The sequence below is a fragment of the Enhydra lutris genome, unplaced genomic scaffold (genome assembly GCF_002288905.1).
Source record: "Enhydra lutris kenyoni isolate GAN:26980312 unplaced genomic scaffold, ASM228890v2 scaffoldscaffold9, whole genome shotgun sequence".
Classification (NCBI taxonomy): domain Eukaryota; kingdom Metazoa; phylum Chordata; class Mammalia; order Carnivora; family Mustelidae; genus Enhydra; species Enhydra lutris.
Window position 1 is genome coordinate 52,971,513 of NW_019154093.1, and position 24,218 is coordinate 52,995,730.

A 24,218-nucleotide genomic window follows, 5' to 3' on the forward strand; every position below is an offset into this window, starting at 1 on the left:
ATTTCCTCCACTTGTCACTGCTGTGAAATAGATTTAAATTAGATGAATGTGTTTAAGAACCCAGTTTGGAAATGGAAACAAAATATCTTGGAAATAATTTATCAGAAAAAAGACAGTGAATAATCATTGCATATCTACAAATTTAGGGCTTATCTTACTTCTTCAACCACTTTTTTCACTGACTTTTTATTTTATTCATCTCTCTTCTGAACTCTACTTCTTTTCTCATTTGTGTTCCAACAATACCACCATTTTCTATTTAGATTAAAAAATTTTGACAACTTCCTTCTTCATTCTTCATTCACATCTCATGTAAAATGTCAACACAGCCTGTTTCCTTCAAAATATTTTTACAAAATTATTTCTATCAATATCCATTCCCACCAAGTGTGTATCATGTAATTTCACCTTCCAGTTCACTAAGTCACTTTCCACATTACAACTTGCCATGATCACCAAAACAAATCTATTTTCCTCTATTCTCCAACAATAAAGAGTAAGAAGGTATAAGATTCAGAGTTAAGACAATATGTGCAGATTGGTTTGGAAGTTGGGTTTGTAGCCTCACCCTGGAAATAGTTTAAAAATTGATCTGAGATCTAGCTTGGCAGTGTATGGAGAATAAACTGAAAGAGAATAAAGTTCATTTCTGAAGGTTTCAATCTGGATGACTGAGAAAACGCTGATAAAATTGACATGTAAACAAGGAGAAGTGATTTTGAGGCTATTATTTTTGGCTCTATTTTAACCTTGGATTTTGAGCAGATGGTGGGACATTAAAATGGAATATTCCAAAGGGGTTTTAAAAATAAGAACGAAATATGGGATATCATCCAGAAAGGAGGCACGTGCATGCAGAATATGCTCAAAGTTTCAAGAATGGCTTTCTAAATGATGTGGAAAGGGCAGAAATTTCTGTTCCCCTCACCTGAACTGCCTATAGGTCCTTAAGTAGAGAAATAACAAAAATAAAACAGGTCTTGGGAGAGAATAGTGAGAATAGTTAGAGGTATGTTGCAATAATCTGAGTAGATGGGAACCTGAATTTGGATGGTGGCAGCTAGAATACAGAGAAAAGGCTGCATCTCACTCTTTACTCAGTCATTTTCCCCTAGTACTACCATGTAGCCAAAGCCTTCCAACTTTCTTAGAGTTTCCTCATGGGGTACCTGAAAAAGTTACTCAATTCAGATGTAACTTGATAATACTTGGTCTACTCAAACACATGCTCACTTCACATAGGACTGAGATTTTTGTCATTACAATGATGTCTCAGTGGTAGAATTCACTCTCTTCTATCAGCACTGGTGTGAAAATATTTTTGTTTTAAGACTGGTTTAGAATAGAAAAGACACTTCCCATCATTCCTAAAATGACACACTTAGGGAAAGCACCTTCTTGGTCACTGGATAGACTTGGCTTTCCTTGATGAAGAGCCACCCACAAAGACTTGAAAAACTTTCTTCAAAGCTCCTCTCAGAGAACATCCTATCTTTCGCATCTCTTTTCAGGATTCCAATCCTCACAGTTTGTCCCCTTTCCACTCTTGTTGGACATGTTTACTGTCTGATGCTACTCATTCCATTCATTTGTGAAAATTATTTCAAGATTTCACATCAGGAGAAAAATCCATGTTTCCTTGTCTCATCATTTGCTGGTCCTGATAGTCTCTCTTGAGGCCCCTTTTTACTGTGTCTCTACTCAAATACTCTAGCCACCACAATAAGTATTTTTTTATAGTTCATCATTTAGATGGATAAAACTGAGGATAACACACACACGCGTGTGCGCGCACGTGCACGTGCACGCATGCGCACACACCTATACCCACAGCTAATTCTTCTCTGAGGCTGTAGCACCCTTCACTGCTAAAGACTTGAGTGGGTGTTTGCCAAGACAAAGCAAAAAAATAATAGGGTCATATCTCCAACTATAAAACCCATTCTCCTGCTTTAAAGCTTTTATTATACCCTATCCTTTCCTGAGACTCTGTATTTCACATTATCTGACTGTCACATTCCAGTCAGCTTTCAGAGAGATCACAAACCTAAGGTAGGATGCATTATATAAGCTTGTTCTCAGGCCAGAAATTAAAAACTTCATGAAAAATGAAAACAGAATAAAATTGCTCTCTTCTCCAGTCATTAATTTTTAAAATATATTTAAACAGCTTGAAAGTATGGGATTAACACTCAACAATAATCTTTAGATGAATGGCACTGTAATAATTGATGGCACTGTGGGAAAGGACACATTCTCTCTCATCACATGGACCAGACAGGCTCCTATTATTTCTCTCTGGGATCCAAATGGAACACCAATGAGAAATTTCACAGTGGATGCAGTTTCCAAAATGGCCTATCTCAGTATTCCAGGAATTGCAGAGGTAAGCAGCTAGCTTTTAGGCTTCCTCCCACATTTGTTTTATAGTTGAAAATACATTGTTTACTATAACAACTATAGGTGTCGATATTTGTATCATCTTCAAAATTATAATAAAATAGAATGTAATTCCTATGCCTATGTGGTCTCCAAAATTATGATAGCAGGAAAAAGGAAGAAAGAATGTATACATTAGGGGAAACAGAAGGAAAACAAATTAGGTAGGCTAAGAACTTTAAAGAGGCAATGAAAGGAGAATCTGTGCAAGTTGGTACTTAGATAGCTATAGAGTCATTCCTTATTACCACCACCAGATCATAGGATCTATGGACACTGAGGTCAAAGAATAAGGCCAAGATCAAGGCAAACTTTCCCAAACTTATTTTTCCCAGCTGAGAATTCCCAATGTTTGGACATCATGCATGACAATAGCCAGGATACCCTGTCTAAACTGCCTTAGTTCTCCTCCTTTACCCTCAAAACTCTCGAAAACCTGTATATTCAATAACATGCTTGTAAAATTTATTTCAGAGTTGGATAGTGAAAACACAGAAAAGCCTGATTTTGACTACTTACTATATTTTTGCTGAATTTTTAGGTGGGTGTTTGGACTTACAGTCTTCAAGCCAAAGCATACCCAGAAACATGAACTATTACAGTAAATTCTCAGGCAGCCAATTCTTCTGTGCCTCCAATCACAGTGAATGCTAAAATGAACAAAGACACAAAGTTTTCCCAGCCCAATGATTGCCTATGCAGAAGTTCTACAAGGGAATGTTCCAGTTCTTAGAGCCAAAGTGACTGCTTCCATTGAATCAAATAATGGAAAAACGGAAGTTTTGGACCTTTTGGATAATGGTGCAGGTAACTCGCAGTTTTTTATGAATAAGTCTGTAATTTCATAACTCAGGATATGTTATGGGTCCCTGCAGCAGTATAGGGCAGTAGGACAGACACCAGAAAAATTGATGTAAATTATGGATGAACAGGAGGACCAGTAGGAAATTCTGTCCACATAAAACCTATGAAGTACATAGCAAGTGTCCTACATATAGTAAGTACTCAATAAATGTTATTTACTGTCAGTATTATTTTGTCATCTGTACAACCAATGTCTGTTATCAGTCAGGAAGGTCTGATTCAGGAAATTGAGAGCAGCAAGAATTCCGAACAAGTATTTCTTAGGCGCAAATCACTAAGAAAGCCCAGGCGGAGTGAGTGAAACACAAGCAAGCAGATGGGGTTAAGTGATAGAACTTGAGCCCCTGGCAGAGAAGGGGGGAACAGGTAAGAGTAATTCCCAGCAGCCGGAAAAAATACAACATGTAGTCTTGGGAACTGAGGCCCAAGGACAGGTAGAACCACCAAAACAGATGCAGACATCTCTAGAGCATCAGATACCAGGTCTGAAAGGCAGAAAACAAGACACAGAGTTGGCCATGCTCTGTCTCCCTGGTCTGTATGGGTGAACAGTACCTTTTTCCCAGACTCTGGATTGTTCTGGGAACTGATCCGTCTTTTGAGAGGGCAGTGAGCAAGGAAATTACCATACTGATAACCTTTTGAATTGTCAGAATTTTCTATCAGTATCTTTTGCAATGTAATTAATTCAGTCAATTTATAATCCTATCATCAACTAGCATATGCCCTGTGAAAAATTTAGAAGGTAAAAATGTTCTTTGGTGCATCTCAATGCCATCATCTGGTATAATAATATTTCCCTCAACTATTTCCTGAGTTTTCCTCTTTTCCCAACCCCTGACATGCTACATTAAAACTTAAGCTGCATCTTGTTTCATTTCTCAAGGTTTCACCAGATGGCTACTGGTATGCCTTTACCTAAGAAAGTGTTGGTGATAAACAATGTCTTGGAGCAGGAGTTCTCAAAGTTTAGCATGCAAAGGAATCACCTGAAGGGCTTGTTATAACACAGAATGCTACGCCCTTTCCTTGAAGATCTAAGTAATTTGCATTCCTAATATGATCAAGAGGCATGCAGGTGGTGCTTGTCTAAGGATACCATTTCAAGAACTGCTGTCTTAGAGGGTTGAATCCCCGAGAAATGTGTTTGCAATTTGATGAATAACTCTAGTATTGGTGACACCAAGAAATATACTTATGATACAATATTCCTTAGCTCACCTAAATGTTTATTCTAATAATAAATGGGGGTTTTCCACCACCAGACCAGGGAGTTAATGGATCATAGAGCAAGAGGTAAGGATATAAAAACAAAACAAAACAAAACAAAAAGTAGCTGAAGTCAAAGTAAGTCTTAAGAATTAAATCCTACGCAGATGCTTTTTCTTTAGTGGGGATCCTTTTGATTTGAACAGGAGATGAGATAATTACGTGTTTAGATAAGAGCTGCAAGAAAACCATTTGGCTAAAATATGGTAAGAAGAGTACTATAATAATCTGCATAGAAGCTGATAAAGTGAAGGTATTTACTACACATATATAAGTACATGATTTATATATATATGCATATATATAACAACACAAATGTATATCAATTTAACAAGACACTGGTTGGTAAAGCATAATGGAAATATTCCCTAATGAGTCAACCACAAAATAGCCTGATTGAGGGGATATGCTTATAAAGTCCATATGCTTGGCTTAGAAAATGCATAATTTTTTCTTTTTCTTTACAATAGTACTTTATTCCTTCATTTCTATAAGAAGGTGCCAATTCTTTCAAGAATGATGGGGTGTACTCCAGATGTTTTATAGCTTATTCAGAAAACGGCAGATATAGCTTAAAAGTACGGGCTCACAGAGGGACAAATGTGGCTACACAATACTTAAGGCATCCACTGACTAGAGCTGCACATATACCAGGATGGGTAGTGGATAGTAAGTAATGATATCTGATATCTGGCTTGAATAATTGTGAGTTAACATGATTAAAGCTTCTAAAATTTTACAACTCAAAGTACAGCTTTCCTCATTTCTGAAATGAAGTTCTCAGTCATACTGTGTTTGCCTCTGAAATAACCTAAGCTTTGGTATAGGGTCTGGCATCTACAAGCACTCAATAAATGTCAGCCATTATATATTAGTTTGGAGCACCAAAACAACATCAACAACAATATATCAAATTTCTAACTCAAGATGAAGAAAACAGGTTAATGTGTTATGTACCTAAATACACACTTGTGGCAGAACTTATTTTTCGGGTTACATAGATACCTGATTCAGTTTATAAAGATACTAAATAAGTAAATATTTACTTTGAATGTTTTTAGTAAGTCAAAAGCAAAAATGTTTAGAGTAAGATGACAACTATTTGGATTAAGAATGCATTCTTTGTTAGCTTTCCTTCAGCTTGTCCCTTATCTTATGACCTTTAGGGGTTCTCTGTTGGCAATCGTAATAGAACTTGAAGTATTATTCCTTAGACTTGTAGCAGGGAGGAAGAGAGAAGCCTGGCACAAATGGTTTAAAGGGAAACAGTAAAAATTTTCCCAGGTTTATTCCTAGCTTGGAAATAATTTGAGAAATAAAGCAATTGTTTTTTAAAGGACATATATTGAATTATATAACATTATTCCCATTTAGTGCAGCCTTAATTCTAAAGTGATTTGTTATCCGATTCTATCCCACAATATCCTGGTCAGGATGCTAAAGAAAAAATTCTGCCACCAATTGGATGTTTATGACTTTGTCACAAAACTTAGTAAAATGTGACTGTGTATATTTCATATTTCACTACATATGAAAAAAGGGGAGGAGCAGGGAAATGTAGAATGAGGAATTCAATTCATTTAGTTCTAAAAATACTAGTATAGACTTGCTCATTAAATACTGCAAATTTTTAATACAGGAAAAATTGAAGGGAATCTAACAAGAGTTGAAATTGATGAGGATACTCAAACAGCCTTGGAGAGTTTCACTAGAACAGCATCTGGAGGTGCATTTGTGATTGCAAATGTTTCAAAACTTCCCTTGCCTGACCTGTACCCACCAAGTCAAATCACAGACCTTGAGGCCACCTTTGAGGGGGATGAGATCAGTCTAACATGGACAGCACCAGGAGATAATTTTGATGTTGGAAAAGGTAAGGATGAAATGACATGTACTGTTGCTTAAGTGAAAGGTGCTCATGGCAAAAGCAAGGGTATAAGGGTAGATGGGAGGAGAAGAATTTTTAATTAACTGCTCAGTGAAGTATTAATTTTATAATTTGATATTTTCAAATCAGTCAAACATGACACATTATAAAGTGGTACCACTTTTCAAACAAAGAAGATAGCATTTAGGAGTTTAAAAATCAATTAAGCTTTCACTGAAAAATTAGTAAGACTTTGGCTATGAGTATAAGCTTTGCACAACTAAACATTTTTGAGAAGAATGGATAAAAAAGAATTTAACATGATATTCTCCAGTTTCTAAGCTATACGTAATTTTTTTTTCTTAGCTGAACAGTATATCATAAGAATAAGTGGACATATCCTGGACCTAAGAGACAATTTTGATAATGCTCTCCAAGTAAACACTACTGATCTGTTACCAAACGAGGCCAACTCCAAAGAAACCTTTGCATTTAAATCAGGAAATATCTCAGAAGAAAATACAACTCACATATTTATTGCCATTCAAAGTGTGGATAAAAGCAATTAGAGATCTAAACTATCCAACATTGCACAAGTAGCTTTATTTATTCCTCAGGCAGAACCTGGTCCTGATGAAAGTCATCCTAATTCCAGAATTAGCATTTCTTCTTTGGTGTTGTTAGTGGTTGGATCTGTGGCAATTGTTAGTATTATTGTAAGTGCCACCATTTGTATCATACACAAGAAAAAAATTTCAAGAAGACCTAGAACAGGATTTTAAAAAACATTAACAAAAAACTGAATTTCTAAGTTCATTCTTGTGACCATGAATTCATAAAAATAATTTTAAGAGTTCTAGAAGGGATACTTTGATTAAATATAAATGTCCAGGGGTACTTGGAAAGTTGATAAGTTAATATTAAAGTTCAAATGTTTTATTTATTTATTTGTCATAAAGAATGATGAATAAAGATTTTTTATATTGATACCTGATATTCATGTTGATTATCTGATACAAAAGTTATCTAGAACAATAATTCAAATTCTGTCAAGAAGTTAAAATTATCTATTTCAGTAGTCAAAATTCAAGTGTAGGAGAGCAGGTAAATAATACGTGAGAAAAATAAATTTGGTCTTGGTACTTTTAAGTTTAAATTGATATTATTGCTTTCACCTAAAGTCTCCACTTATATATTAATATATATACAACATGAATAAGTTCATGTTTACTATAATTCATTGACATGGAAAATACTAGTAAATAAAAATCAATAACCATCTGTCAAACCACAGTTTTTCCTGATTTCAGCTCAATACAATCATTCATATATATATATATATATATATCTTTTCACTTAAAAAGCCATTCCTCCCTGTGTACTTTTTCTTTTATTATAGGAAAGAATTACTGAAGGTACTATCTTTTGCCCTTGTTTTCAGATGAAGAAAGAAAACTAAAAAATTTAAAATATAACATTTTAATTATTACTCCAATTATGGCCTAAAAGTTACACCAAAGTAATAAATGAGATTAATTAAATTAAATCAATTAAAGAGAGACTGTAGATTGGGAAGAGCATTAAAGTTCACATTATAATCCATGGCCAGATCTGCCAGAGACCATAATGATACAAACAACATGGGACATAAAGCACCTAGTCTTTTACATAGGAATTCTTTCAGCACAGTGGAAAGCCATAGTTACAAGCTTTATGGAGAAAATGTAGGAAAGGGATAAGTATAAGACATCTGACCTTTTACCAAGCAGGGAATAAAAGCCTAAAATTCTATGTTGGCAATAGAAATAATATGTGACAACCAGACATTCCCTGTGTCCTCTCTACCCACCCCCCTGCTCTAAAACCAAAGCCCACCAACCAGGTTATTATCCTCCCTGATGTTCCAGCATAAAAGCTATGCTTAGGAAGGTCTCAGTAGAGCACTCTCAGGTCAGACTTCCAGGTTAAATCCTAGTTTAGTTTTATTTTCAGATCTTTATCAGTCGCTAATTGTTGAATTAGTAAGAATCAGACAAATAACTGAATGGTTACATTGTTAGAGTTAGTATAGGCTATATAATTCAAAGGGCCTAATGCAAAAGAGAAAATAAGGGATCCCTGTTCAAAATCAAAAAGAATTTCAAGATGGCAATGGCAAAGCATTGAATGAGACCTATTCTCTGTGCAAATGCACAGCTCTCATGCCCATGAAGCCAATCCTGGCTGTAGTTTAGAATCAACTGGTGATAGTATATATAACATGGGATCTCTGCATGGGCTTTTTTTAATGGCCCCATGGCATCATTCATGGTCTAGTAGTCGATCTAGTTAATCACCAAAGAAAGTATAGGTTTGGAAAAGGAACCTCAGGGCTATTGCCTTTCATGGGGAATCTAACTACAGAAAATAAATCTAAATTTTCCTAGTAAATGAAAAGAGACAGCCCTACGTGGAGAAGGAAAACCTCTATACCAACCTCAGAGAATCAAGTAACTGTAGGATTCCTGAATGGAAAAAAAGATTCACACCGGGAGCCACCCAACTGGCTGCTGCCCCTAGAGGCAGGCCTTGGGCAGTGTCACAAGCTAAATACTGAGGGGTGGTATACATTCACAATCATAGCTGCTCAACTGGGACTGAGAGAAATACCTTCTGATGCACTTATTCATACTATTTGTGGTGGTCGGTGTTTCAGGCCAGAATGATCTAATAAAGCATGTATAAATGGTGGGACCCAAACACAGTGCCTGATGAACATGTACTGTGACACCAGCATAAAATGGGTCTAGGAAGAGCACAGCTCAAAGTAACAGTGAAGTGAGCCAGGCCTACTGTAGGCCAAACAGAAAAGTTTGTACCTAATCATAAAAATGGTTTCTAAAGATCCACAACTCCTATTATCACCATTGTTATTATCTCTTATTCTTATTCTTATTCTTATTCTTATTCTTATCATACCACAACATGGGCTTAGGTAGTTACCTCCTACTTTGAATCTTGGTTGTCCCAGTGACTTGCTTTAACTAACAGAATATAGCAGAAATGATAAAAGCTTCCGCTTGTGTGTTCCTGGGAACCCTGAGCTTCCATATACAAACTTCAGCTATGGTGATGAAGAGACCACTGAAGAGGTTCTGAGACTATATGGAGAAAGAAGAGGCCAAAATCCCTACTTCCTGGTCTAACCGCAAGACGGTTCAATCTGTAATCACCAGACTAGAAGCATGACCAACAAAGGAAACTCCCTTTTAAACCCAGTCAACAAAAAGACATGGAGAAAATAAAATGGGTGTTGTTTTAAGCCACTGAGTTTTCAAATGGTTCAGTGCTATGAGTCAAACCTCTACACAATTCCATCCATAGTCACCAAACTCCAAGTTAAGACCAGCAGAAGAGCCACCTAGCTTAGTCCAGTCAACCCAGAGAAACATGAAAATAGTAAAATGGTTGTTTTAAGCCACTAAGCTTTGAGATAGTTGGTCCACAGTAATAGAAAACTGAAACAATAATGGTATTAGAGTTCCATCAGGGAAACAGATCCACTATGAATATTACAAAGTAGGAAATTTATTAAAGGAGTCAAGCTGAGGAAGTAAAGAACTGAAGAAAGAAGTTGGAGGATCCAGAAAAAAAAAAAAGTTACTGGGGCACCTGGGTGGCTCAGTGGGTTAAAGCCTCTGCCTTCAGCTCAGGTCATGATCTCAGGGTCCTGGGATCGAGCCCCGCATCGGGCTCTCTGCTCAGCGGGGAGCCTGCTTCCCTCTCTCTCTCTCTCTCTGCCTGCCTCTCTGCCTACTTGTGATCTCTCTCTCTCTGTCAAACAAATAAAATCTTTAAAAAAAAAAAAAAAGTTACTGCCAAGCTTCCCTGAAGCACTGGAGTTGGTTTTTGGTATTAGAAGCTGGAAGCTCCGCAAGACCAAGAACTGGAGTAGGACTGTGAATGAGTCTCATATAAGAAAACTGTTGTCTCTGCATAGCCACCACCTCTGGGGATTTGCCGCTGAGCGTCTTGTGGTGGTCCTGGCATCACTACAGTCTACAAGGCCAGGATTCAGGAAGAAGACTTGGAGGATGCCAGCCCATCTCCTTCTTACTGCCTCTTACTGCCTCACCTTCAGACAAGTATGGATGGCTGCTGCTTTACTTCTGCCTTCCAAATTTCAAGTGAATGTCCCTTTCACCCCAAATCACGCAGTTTCTAGGAAATGTAATGTAGTTTCTCCAAATTGCCTCAGAAAGACCACATCAAATATGAAGAATGTAACAGTGACAATTGTGGAACAGCAAGGAATTTCCTTATATGGAGATGTGTGGAACCTCCCGTAGACTAATAATAAATTATTTACAAATAACAAATATATACATAACTACAAAATAATTATAAATATATGACTAAATTAAATGAATTAAATATTAAAATAAATAACTTAAGAGACAGCAAGCAGGATGCTCTGAGCTCCTGTGACCTGGTTAATTACTCACTTCACATGTGGAGTGAATACAGAGCAAGTAAACAGGGAAGGAATGTATACATAATCCTTTCAAGAATCTTGACTGTGAAATACAGCCTAGAGAAGGAATAGAAATTGAAAGAGGCAGTATGTGGTTAAGAGAGTTTTGATTTGTGGAACAAGGAACTGCTATATTTTTTTATGAGTACTATAGAAATATTTGATATTTTAAGTTTCATATATGTAAACTGATAGAAAAAAAGTTTAAGTCTTTGGAGACAGACTTTTGTATAGAATTGGACTATGGTTAAGCCTTAGTTTTCTCTTTTATGAAAAATGAGATACTAGTACCCACCTCCAAGAGCTGCATGAATCCCATTAGAAAATGGGAGGTGATTGGCCCCATTCCTGCACATAGTTAGTGCCCAATTTATGGCAGCTTTATGTTAAGAAGGTTTGTATTGCTGTATCCCAAAGTCAGGGATCCTAGCACTGAGAGCCACCTGTCCAACAGTCAGTCAGTCAGTCAGTCAATTAGGCTCCTACTATTTGCCATTATTCTGCAGTAGGTGCTATGGTAAAGTGGTGAATGAAATAGATACTTTCAGTCCTCACAGAGGTTACAGTCTAGCAGAAAAGCCCAATATTAGGCAAATCACAAGATACAAATAATTACGTGTTTTCAAAGTGATCTGAAGCATCATTAAGTTACCGAATGAGACTCATCAAGTCCGTCACAAATAAAATCCTCACCCATTCACATATCTGATCCTCCATTCATATTCAGATTTCCCAAGAGCACTCTTGTTTCTGTGCTCAGTCTGGGACCTTTGCTATTAAAACAGGATAAAATTTAGTATTCACCCTGATTCCATTTTCCTGAAATCAATTATGAAGCCCCAAATATGAGAACAAAAAGTATCCCCAGATTCCAAGAATGAGGTAATCTATGTATCACAGATTTCAAGCTTAGAATATAGCCAGCCACATCTCCTTACAATAAGGGAGAAAGACTGGGTCAGCCAAGCTATGCTATCACCACTCACCAATCCCACTATCCTAACCATTCCATAGTATAAGAAGAGAACTAGGAGAGAGAAAAGGGGGTTGGTTTGTTAGTGGTAAATCTCAGGAAGCCACATAAATTAAGAGATGGTAATCCTCTCATACCAATACTGCTGAACCACTGGATGAGCAGAGCTCTAGATGTTGCTAAGACTAAAGAAATGGGCAAGAAAGAGAAGGTAGAAAAGAGAGGTCTTCCAATGGAATTATCTTCATGCACTAAGGATTTCATGCATGTTTGGTACATTAAAGAATGTAGTTTATTTATTTATTTTTTTAAGATTTTATTTCTTTACTTGAGAGAGAGAGAGAGAAAGCACAAGATGGGGGAGAGTCAGAGGGAGAAGCAGACTCCCGCCAAGCAGGGAGTCTGATGTGGGACTTGATCCCGGGACTCCAGGTTCATGACTTGAGCCGAAGGTAGTTGCCCAACCAACTGAGCCACCCAGGCGCCCAAGAATGTAGTTTCTTACTGACTGAGGGGAATTGTAGAAGATGACTAGGTTTAATTTACTTGAGATCTCCCATGCCAAAAAATTGCGTAGTGAGAAGAGCCTTACACAACCCACCTAAGAACCTGCTAGAGACTAGCTTTTGAGCACCCACTACCCTGAGTGACACCTGAAACCACACAACAGCAGGACAGGCTCAAGACACTAGTCTCTCCTATTCCTCCTCCCCAAGACTCAAGTAGAATGTACCTAGGAAAAGGGAGACACAGCTAATTGAGACTGAGGCCATATACCCCTTTCTCCCACTATTTCAAGTCACTAAAGTCAAGTCCGAGTTAGAGGAAGAGAAGGAAAAGAGCTACAGCTCAAATAAAAGACACAAGTTTTAATATCAACAGGATTTGGGTCTTAACCATAGAACTAGGACTGTCTGAAAACCAAAACTGACAATACTAATAGAATTGGGTTATGATGTCAGTAAGAGAATTTGCTACCCAAAAAGATAGGGGTAGTGCTCAGTAGAGCACAGCTCAGTATAGCTACTGGAATACATCATTTTTTTCATATTTATATCCCAATGAGTTAATACTGCTCAATAAATGGATTTCACAATAATTGACCACATTCAACAATATCGCTAAACAAATTTATGGTGACAAACCAACTGATACATAGAACAATTCCCTGGACACTAAACTCCTACTACCTTTCCACTTTATTCCCTCTTGTAAAAAAGCAAACAAACAAACAAACAAACAAAAAAAACAAACACTTGTGTTTACCTCCCCATCTATTCTTCCTTCTGTAGGTAAAGGTCCAGTCATTTTCCATGCTGGACTTCTTGGCAAGTCTTTGTCTTCATCTCTAGTCAGCCCTTTACTTCTGGTGCCCAGCATGGGTCCTTCTTTTGGATTGGTCTCATTTCCCTTAGTTTCTGTTTCTGTTTCCATAGAATCCTAAACCTTATCTAGGACCACCACATACACAACACTAAAGGGATCCATTCAAATCATACCTTACATGAATGGTACTTCTGGAGTTTCACAAAGCACAGTCTCTATATCCTTACGTGGTAATCCTACCTTTAAAGCTGTCATATGAAAAAATAAGTATTCTTTGTAAATAACTTTATATTGTTCCATGAACCAGGAAGTTATCTTAAAGCCTAAGCACCTATAATAACATTCTAATAAAATACCTTTTCAAATGATGACATGAACCTAGAGCCATCACTTATTTCATAATTTGAAGCTCTGGCTAAGCTTGAAACTAACAACTATGAAAATCTTTTGCTTTTCTCTAAATAGGCATGCTGTCTCAAATGGATTTAGAAACTTAATCAGCCAGCTTACTTCACAGAGGAAATCATTGTTTTCCAGATTCCAGAGAGCTTAATGTCAGGGCAGAGTACTATTGAAAAAACCCCTTTGAGTTTCCTGTTCCTCCTCTACTCTCTGTCCCATCACCATGAACATCACAAACAAACACACATAAACACACACACACACACACACACACACACACACACACACAAACACACACACACAAATTTTGAGCCAACCTGAAGAATGTGGGTAGTTTAGGGAATTATTTGGATATAAATTTATCACTTTTGGTCAGGAAACAAAATAATTCTATAAAACAGAGTTTATTTTCTTCACTCACACCTCCTTCTAAATTTCTTTTCTCAAGAGAGAAAAATATCTTAATGCCCAGTCATTCATATCAGAGACCAGGAAACCATCCCCTGATCCTCCAGTTTCCTCAAACTTTATATCCTATTAGTCAATGAGTCTTATCAGTGACCTCTCCTTAACTTTAATCTCTCTCTGCATCACCTTCAGTGAGGTGGCCTCAGTTCAGCACCCATCATCATCTCCTGGATAAAGATGGTCCCTACCTGATCTCTCTGTATTCAGTCTACCCACAACACATCTACCACACTGCCCCCAAAGTAATCAGAGAAAGACTATACTAGCTCCTGAACTGCTTTCACAATAAAGCCTAAAAACCATGAAGGCAGAGACTATGTCTATTTATAATCACTCAAAGAGAATGGACCACTTCTTTTGTGTCCCACTCTCCACTCTTCATACAGTATTCTAACTCCCAAATATATTTACTTGGTTACTTAACTGACAGAAGCCCTCCTTTAGCCCCCTTAACTATATTGTGAGCTCTCTGGAGAACAGAACTATGTCCTCAGGAGAAGGAATAAAAGAGGAGAGAGGGAAGGGTAAAGTGCTGAATATACAAATGCACATACAAATACAGAAACTTTCCCATTCCCTTTTATTACCTTTCATATCCAATCTGTCACCAATTCCCATCAATTCTGAATATCTCAAAAAGCTGTCCATCTGTCTTTATCCCTTAGTTCATTCCCCCAGCAACTGTCACCTGGATTCCTATATAACTGTTTTCTGTTTTGTACGTCCCAAAAGTATTGAGTCATGTTGGTAGTAAGGAAGAAAAGGACAAAATACAGTCCAAACTCAGCTCCCAAGATCAAGTTGAGGGAACACTATTTGATCATTTGTCTGCCAAGAGAGAGCACATTTTTATAATTCATACAAGTTTTTTTTCTAATTAACACAAGACATTTGTGCTAGCAATGTAGCCCTGTTTCCAACCATTCTTCGCCCTACTATCAGAGTCTTTCTAAAGTATAAATATGATCCTGTCACTCTCCTTTGTTCTTGGTGTGAATTTCAAGCCCAATGATATGACTGAATGCCTTCCATGTTCCACCTTCAGCTCACCACTCCCATCTCAGGTCTCACACTTTCTTATATTGTATATACTGGCCTCCATCCACCCTTTCTCTATATATTGCAGTATCTAACAACCCCAGGCTGTGAAGTGCTTTTCATTCTCCTGGAAAGTCCCCTCTCTACCACCTCTCCAATTCCACATCCTACAGTCACAAGGATAACTCATGGCCATACTTCGGGTCTTAGACCTGGTGTCACTCCCCTAGAAGCAGTCCCCAACTTCTCTAATCCCCTTTCTGATTGGGTTCAGTTCCCTCACATCACCTTATCCTCACCCTTGGCATAACATTTAACCCTCTGTGTGTTAATTGACAATTTACTTGTCCTTATTTCCCCTCCAGAAGGTGAGCTTCTTGAGGGCAGAAGACAGTCTCTTATCACCATTATATCCCCAATGACTATCACCATGCTCAATAAATAAAAGCATAGGGGCATCTGTGCAGCCCAGTTGGTTAAACATTGAACTCTTGATATCAGCTCAGGTCATGATCTCAGGGTCCTGAGATTGAGCCCTGCATTGGGCTCTGTGCTGAGCATGCAGCCTGCTTAGGATTCTCTCTCTCCCTCTCCCTTTGCCCCTCCCCACAACCCCCATGCATGCTCACTCTCTCTTCTTCTCTTTCAAAAAAAAAAAAAAAAAAGAATGAAAGCATAGAATTTGTCTTCTCCAGACTACCAGTTGTAATAAATCCATCCCAGAGCTAACAAAAATACCATTAAAAGAAACCAGTTGCTACCTTATTGTATGGGCTTAAACCATAGGAAGACAACATTATATGCTTAGATAGGAATATTGAGTCACCCAACTAATGAGGAAAAACTATCTTGAACTATATCCTTATTGTTACTGCAATAACAAATTTTAGTTTAACATTTCCTCCTAAGTAATCTTCCATCTAGCCTTCAGCCTCTATTTAGTTTGATTCAGATTTTATGTGAATTTACTTCTGCCTAATCCTCCAAAACTAATCCCTTCTGTAATCATGTTTACACTTGTTCAGGGCTTTACTTTAGTCCTTTAAATCTATTTTAAAGATATCAAGGCCAGGCTCATTCAAAAGCAACTAAAAACTGATTTCACACTTGAGAAATGCAGCCCCCCCTTACTCTGCGGTAGGCCTGTCACTCTTCCTGTACTTCTACAAAAATTGCAACACTGCTCCACCCCACTGCCTGAATTCAAATTCAGAAGTGACTTTCGTTCTTTGAAAAAATTGATTTTTCATTGCTGACTCCTTCTTTTCACATCTCTGTTTAAATATCTCTATAGCTAGGCCTTCTCTGTCAACCTAATCTTAATTTAACCATCATCTTTCATTACAAATTTCTCTGTATAGCTTTTAACACTAGCTGATATATTTTAATGTTCAGTGAAACATTAGAATGTTTATTGTTAATCATCCCCAATGGAATATAAGTTCCATAAGAACAATGACGTGCTGGTTTTGCTCACATCATGAACTACAACTGGACCTGGCTCATAATAAATCCTCAGAAATTAACTATTGAATGAGACAAGGGAATAATGAACTGGTTATTCTATGTATCTTCTCCTGTATGAGGACATAAAATCAGGTCAAGGAGGATTATTGTAAATATTTATGTTCTATAATATCCTACCTATATCTTTTCCCATTCCTTCCCATTCCCAAGAGGCAAACTTCAGCTTCTGTCATTTGAAGGAGAAAAATAATATGAGCATCTCAATAGATACAGAGAAAGCCCTTGACAAAATTCAACCTCTATACATTATAAAAACGCTTGACAAAGTGTGTATAGAGGAAACATACCTCAACATAACAAAGGTTTCATGAATAAACCCACAACTAACAACATGCTCAATGGTGAAAAGCTGAAAGATTTTCCTCCAAGATCAGGAACAAAACAAAGATGACCACTCTCCAATTTTATTCAACATAATACTGGAAGTCCTAGCCACAGCAGGGAAGAAAAAGAAATAAAAGGCATTCAGATTGGCAAGGAAGAAGTAAAACTGTCATTATTTGCAGAAAATATGATTTTATATGTAGAAAACCCTAAAGACTCCACCAAAAAAAAAAAAAAGACTCCACCAAAAAGTGGTACTATTAGTACTAATAAACAAATACAGTAAACTTACAGGATACAAAATTAATATACAGAAATCTTTTGTGTTTCTAAATGTTAATAATAAACTAGTAGAGGGCTACCTGGATGGCTCAGTTGGTTAAGCATCTGCTTTCAGCTCCAGTCATGATCTCAGGGTCCTGGAATGGAGCCCCACATCCATCTCCCCACTCAGTGGGGAGTCTGCTTCTCTCTCTCCTCCTGCCCCTCCCCCTGCTTGTGCTCCCTCACTCTCTCTGTCAAATAAATAAATAAAATCTTTTTTTAAAAAAGTAACAGAAAGGTAAGAAAACAATTCCATTTCCAACTGCATCAAAAAATAAGAATAAATTTAGCCAAGAAAGTAAAAAACCTGTACTTTGTAAACTATAAAACATTAATAAAAGAAATTGAAGACAACGCCAATACATGGAAAGATATACCCTGCTCATGGATTAGAAGGATCAATAGTGTCAAAATGTCCATAATAACCAAACTGGTGTACAGATTCAATGTCATCCCTATTAAAATTCCAATAATATTTTTCATAGAACTAGAACAAATAATCCCAAAATTTGCATGAAACCACAAAAGACCCTGATTAGCTAAAGCAATCTTGAGAAAGAAGAATGAAGCTGGAGGTATCACAATCCCAGATTTCAAACTAAACTACAAGGCTATAGTAATCAAAATACTATGGCACAAAAATAGAGACATGGATCAATAGAAGAGAATAAAGAGTCCAGAAATAAACCCATGTTTATATGGTCAATCAATCTCTGACAAAAGAGGTAAGAATATACAGTGGGAAGAAGACCGTCTCTTCAATAATAGTGTTGAGGAAACTGGACAGACAGCTACATGCAAAAGAATGAGGCTAAACCACTCTCTTACACCACACATTAAAAATAAACTCAAACTAGATTAAAGACTTAACTGTGAGAGGTAAAGTCATAAAACTTCTAGAAAAACACACAGGCAGTAATTTCTTTGATATTGACCTTAGCAACACTTTTCTAGCCATGTTTCCTCAGGCAAGGGAATCAAAAACAAAAATATACTATTGGGATGACAGAATAAAAAGTTTTTTGCACAGCGAGGAGATTATCAACAACACAAAAAGGAAACTGACTGAATGGGAGAAGATAAATGCAAATGATATATCCAATAAGAGGTTCACATCCAAAATATACAAAGAATATATACAACTCAACACCAAAAAGATAAACAATCTTACTTAAAAAATGAGTAGAGGACCCAATAGACATTTTTCCCAAAGAAAACATGCAAATGACCAACAGACACACAAAAATGCTCAACAGCATTAATCAGGGAAATGCAAATCAAAACCACAATGAGATGTGATCTTACACTTGTCAGAATGACTAGAATCAAAAGACAATAAGTAACAAATGGATGGGGAGGATGTTGAGAGTAGGGTACTTTAGTGCACTGTTGGTGGGAATGTAAATTAGTGCAATCACTGTGGAAAATTGTAGAGATTCCTAGAAAAATAAAAATAGAAATACCATATGATCCAGTAATTCCACTTCTATGTATCTATGCAAAGAAAACAAAAACTCTAATTTAAAAAGATACATGCACTCCTGTATTTGTTGTAGCATCATTTACAGTAGCCAAAATATGGAAGCAACCTAAATGTCCATTGATAGATGAATGGATAAAGAAGATGTGATACACACACACACACACGTGCACACACATATACACATACATACAATGAAATGTTATTCAGTCATTAAAAATAATGGAATTTTTCCATTTACAACAACATGGGATGGACCTACAAGGTATTATACTAAATGAAATAAGTCAGAATAAGACAAATACCATATGATTTCAGTAATCGTGGAATCAAAACCAAAACAAATGAACAAACAAAAACCCCAAAAGATTCAGAAATACAGGGAACAGACTGGTGGTTCCCAGAGGGAAGACAGGTAGAAGAATGAGCAAAATAGGTAAAGGTGATTAAGAAGTACAAACTTCCAGTTTTAAAATAAATAATTCACAGAGATGAAAATTACAACATAGAGAATATAGTTAATAATATTGTAATAACTTTTTATGGTGATAGTAACTACATTTATAGTAACTAGTAAGAATCTAGTAATGCTTATAATGCATATAAATGTTAAATTATCATGTTTTACTCCTGAAACTAATGCAATATTGCATGTCAACTATATTTTAAGAAAAACTTTAGCACACACATTTGTAGATATATAAATATAAGTACATTTATACATAACTATTAGAATTAGTAGACACAGAATATAGACTAAGAATGTTTAAATTTTTTTTTAAGTTTAAAGAAATCAAAGGGAGACTTAAAACACATGATCAAAAGCAATCAGATTTTTTTTCAAAGATTTTATTTATTTATTTGAGAGAGCACATGAGGAGGGGGAGAGAGAGAGAAAGAAGCAGACTCCCCTCTGAGCAGGGAGCCCAATGCAGAGTTCAATTCCACAGGACCCCAGGATCATGACCTGAGCCAAAGGCAAATGCTTAACCAACTGAGCCACCCAGGTGCCCCACAAGCACATTTTTTTAAGTACCAAAGAGTAAGCCTATAAATAATTTTTTAATTGAAATAAAATTTTATAAAACTTCAATGAACAGATCTAAACAGTTTCAAACAACAACCAAAATTTGTGGCCTGGAAGTTAAATTAGAAGAAAATATCCAGGTGAGCAGCTCAGGAAGACAAAAGAATGGGGATTTTGAGAAGTTAAAAGACATAGAAGATAGAGTGAGTAATGCTAAAACACATTTAGGTCCCTCCAGAAGGGGAGTAGAGGGAGATGAAGCAGAAATAAGAGGAAAAAAAATAATGAATGCTAAAAGTACAGAACTGATTAAAGAGCCAATTGAAATACTGAAGACCTCAACTCCAAAAATCCCAGGCAAAACAATTTTAAAAAGTCTAATCCTAATCATATCACAGTGACAGCGGCAGAACACTGAAGAGAGAGATAATAGAAGGCTCTCAAAAACAACAATTAGACTGACAGATGACTTCTCAACAGCAACAGTGGAAGCCAATGTAAGTGGAACATTTGTTTTCATTAAGCACACAGAATTGTCAAGCTGGAATTCTATACACAGGAAGCATACTTTTAAGAATGAGTAAAAAGTAAGGATATTTCAGGGAAATAAGAATTGAGAGAAAGATCATTACTAAGAACATGTCTTGGGGTAAGGAAATAACCCTAGTTAGAAGATCTGAGAGACAAAAAGAAATGAAGAGCAAAGTTAGCCAAAATGTGAGTAAACATAAACAATTACTGATTATTTATAAATAGAAATAAAGTCTTGTGGTTTTAAATATATAGAATTAAGATATATGAAAATGATAATATAAATTGGGAGTAGGGATTGAAATTCAAGTTTTCTAAGGTCCTTGTTTAATTGGAACAAAAGATAATTTTAGTAACTTTAGAGTTTAAGACAAACATTCATGTTAAAATTTCTAGAAAAAAATAGAAATAGAGCATATAACTTCTAAACTATTAGAGGAGAAAAAAATGGCAAGGGAACTGTCTGACAGTCTTGAGCCCAGTAAGGTTCACCACAAGGAAGACTGCTTCTGTACGATTTATTTGTATACAGAACAATTGACTTTACAGAGAAAATTTGCTCTATGGCTGACACTTTGGGCCTTAAACTCAAGTAAAATATCTGTTATGCATGGATAATTAAATTATTGAGTAGATATCAGAAAATAACTGTGTTCCAGCACAAATATATCACTACTATGTTAAAAACTACTCAGACCACATGGCCTCTCAACAGTGAGGTCTCTTCATTAATCAAGAGCTATCCCTGACTTCTTACACCCACTGTATGGAATAGACTGATGTTATTGGGAACCCCACTGAATATCCTAAAAAATAATGCTTCCTATTTGAATTGCATGTAGTATATGATCTCATTCAATTTCCATGGAAACTCTTAGAGGTAGATGTTAACTTATGCTATAAATGAGGAAATACAGGCTATAGAAGTTGAAACAATATGTACAGAGTAAACTAGTTGTATATATAGATTTCAAACACTAGTCTCCTGGCTGCCTATAAAACTCTAAAATATTCCCAAGTCAAGTGGCAAACTTAACTAAATTTCTCCAAAAGTAGTTTAATCACAATGCTTTACAAAATATTTAACTTTGAAGATGCTTATTTTCTATACCATAAATTGTCTTCCTAACCCATCATACCTATATTTTACTGTATGTATTTAATATGTGTTTATGTATACACTTCAAACTACCCAAATAATTCCATTTCAAGGAAGTAGCAAATATCGATTCCTGACAAATGACTATGAAGAAATGATTCAGTGGTTCAATACTGTGTCCTTCCCTTGGTTATCATCTTCTTTCAAATTTTTTAAACTTCTTTTAAACTTTTTAAAACTTCTCCTCATGTCATCCATAAGTATATCCACAAATATAACAACAACAACAACAAAATTTTTCCTGGCTTTTAAGGAATGAATGATTAAAATGCAAGCCAAGTGTGGCTTCTTAGAAACTATTTACTATTTATTAATCTTTTTGAGTATTTAATGAAAAGATAGCACTAAAACAAAATATTTGTTAACTGGTAATTAAATTTTAAGTGATACTGGTTTTACTGAAATTTTAGAAATAAGTATTTTTTAAACATCCACTGATTTAGAAATCATATCACAAAGCAAGAAATTGATTCTCTGCTAAATAAATATCAACTGGTATATCTTATATTTTGAATGGCATTAGCTCTGAATAATTTTTTAATACCACACATTGGTAATTTGAAAAATATTGGTTCAGTGAGACATACAAATCTTCCAAACGTCAATATATTTTGTTATTCAGCACCAAAAACTCACATTAATTAATACCACCACCAAATTCATCAGATAAGTGCTTAAGTATACAAAAGTGGTCAAATTTGCTATAACACAAGGTTTCTAAAATTCTAATTTTTAAAAGCTTAAACTTTATCATTGGCAACAAATGCTATTGGTTGGTTATCTTCCTCCATGATGACATTTTTTAAAACAGTCTGCAAAATATCTAAGTCTGAAAAACCATAGTTCATCAGTTTTGTTTTTTCCAAGTAAAAATGGTTCTTGCGAAAATGACTAGTTCAGCACGTACCTTTCACCCAGGTGTTTTTTCTCAAGTACAAATATCATACTTTGCTATGCAGCAAAAGTGTTATTTCATCACAAAGAATATAAAAAAGATGTGTATTCAGGATTAGAGATTTTAATAAAGTTAATTTTTACTGCTTCATCAATTCCGTTCTTAAGGAAAACAGACATTGTTTTATTTTTATTTATTTTAATTTTGTGGAGGGAGGGGAAGAAGAAGAAGAGGGAGAGAGAGAATCCCAAGCAGACTTCCCACTGAACATGTAGCCCCATGACCCCAAGATCATGACCCAAACTGAAATCAGGAGTCAGATGTCTAATCAACTGAGCCATCAGGTCATTGTTTTATGCTGCAAGTGTTTGGCAGTGAAGAACTCAAATGAGTATAAGTATAGTTTAATCTCACTGTTTATATTTGTGCTAAGGTCCCAACAGTTTTATCCTCTGTATGTTTTGCATCACCATTAAATGCGAACACATTGTAAAGTAGCAATAACTTCTTACTATCATTATCAAAAGTTTGACCATTCAGATCCTCTGACAGGGTCTTGGAGACATTTAGGGGTCTGTAAACCACACTTGAGAACCATGGATTTGGATCACCCTGAATTTACCCTTGAGACTGAGATAGGAGTTACCTTTATGTCAGTCACATGAGAGGTGAAGATATCTGAACAAAACTAAAGTTCTACTAGCAAGGAGGAAAGGGTAAATGGATATCAAATCACCCTTCAGGGTATGCTATAGCAATATAGGAGTTAACAAAGTTGATTTATGATAATGTTAAATACAAAAATCACAATAATAAATTGCATAATAATCAGAGTATTCTCTGAATTAAAATAATGTTCAATGTTGTAGGAAGAGCAATGAAAAAAATTAATAATTTAAAAATAATTACAGTGCCCAGAAGGTCCACTAGATCAGAAACATCTTGAAGATAATATGGATCATAACTCAATCTTATATACCTCTGCCTAGCAGAGCACATGACACATAGCAAATGTCGATTGAGTTTGTTGAATAAATGAATGAATGAGTAAATGAACAAACAGATTAATAAGTTAAAAGAATGAAGAGAATATTCATAAATGCTGAGCATTAATATCAGTAGCAAATAGAATGATGATCCAAAAGTGATGACATGGAAGAAGGAGGAAAGAAAAAGAGGAACTAAAAAAGAAAATTCTAAGGGAATACCTACACAGAAATTAAGCTGCAAATTGACTGTATTCTTCTATTTCAAATTTGTGTAACAGTTCATTAATTCCAGCATAATCTCTATAGGGATTAACTGTGACATCTAAGAATGACTGTACTGGAGCATGAGTGGTTATATGGGTTAGGATAGTTCAAAAATCTCTGAATTAGTAACTAAGTTTTCATGACAAACAGCCAAAAGAAAATTCTATTATTTAATCTAAAATTAAAACAAGATAAAAATTCTATTGATTCATACAAATTAATCACAGCAATTCACATTCTCTTGAATCTTCTACTGTCAATCTCTAGAGTATAACAGAAACAAAAAAAACTACTTTCACAATAATTTTCAAGGTTAACATTCACTGACTTACCTTTTTATGAAGGAGTAAAAGTCATATATATACTTTAAAAACATAGATTCTGAAACTGGATGACCTGAGTTCAAATTCCAAATTTGTTCCTTCCTGGAAGTGTGATCTAGAGAAAACTAATAAACTTCTCCATGCCTTAGTTTCCTGAAGAATGATACTCCCTAAAGACTTTTCTGATTTCCCTTCATCGTATAAAATCTATTCCCC

General features: G+C 35.8%; 1 protein-coding gene across 1 annotated transcript in view; it reads left to right on the forward strand.

Annotated features, from left to right (window-relative positions):
- LOC111142912 (calcium-activated chloride channel regulator 4-like) overlaps nt 1-24,218 on the forward strand; it is a 42,257-nt gene that overhangs the window by 16,179 nt on the left and 1,860 nt on the right. The window contains 8 exon segments of the mRNA XM_022496292.1: nt 2,171-2,386; nt 2,981-3,105; nt 3,107-3,246; nt 5,071-5,241; nt 6,212-6,445; nt 6,806-7,171; nt 10,419-10,563; nt 19,915-20,044. Of these exon segments, the coding sequence (XP_022352000.1) occupies nt 2,171-2,386; nt 2,981-3,105; nt 3,107-3,246; nt 5,071-5,241; nt 6,212-6,445; nt 6,806-7,171; nt 10,419-10,563; nt 19,915-20,044 (1,527 nt within the window).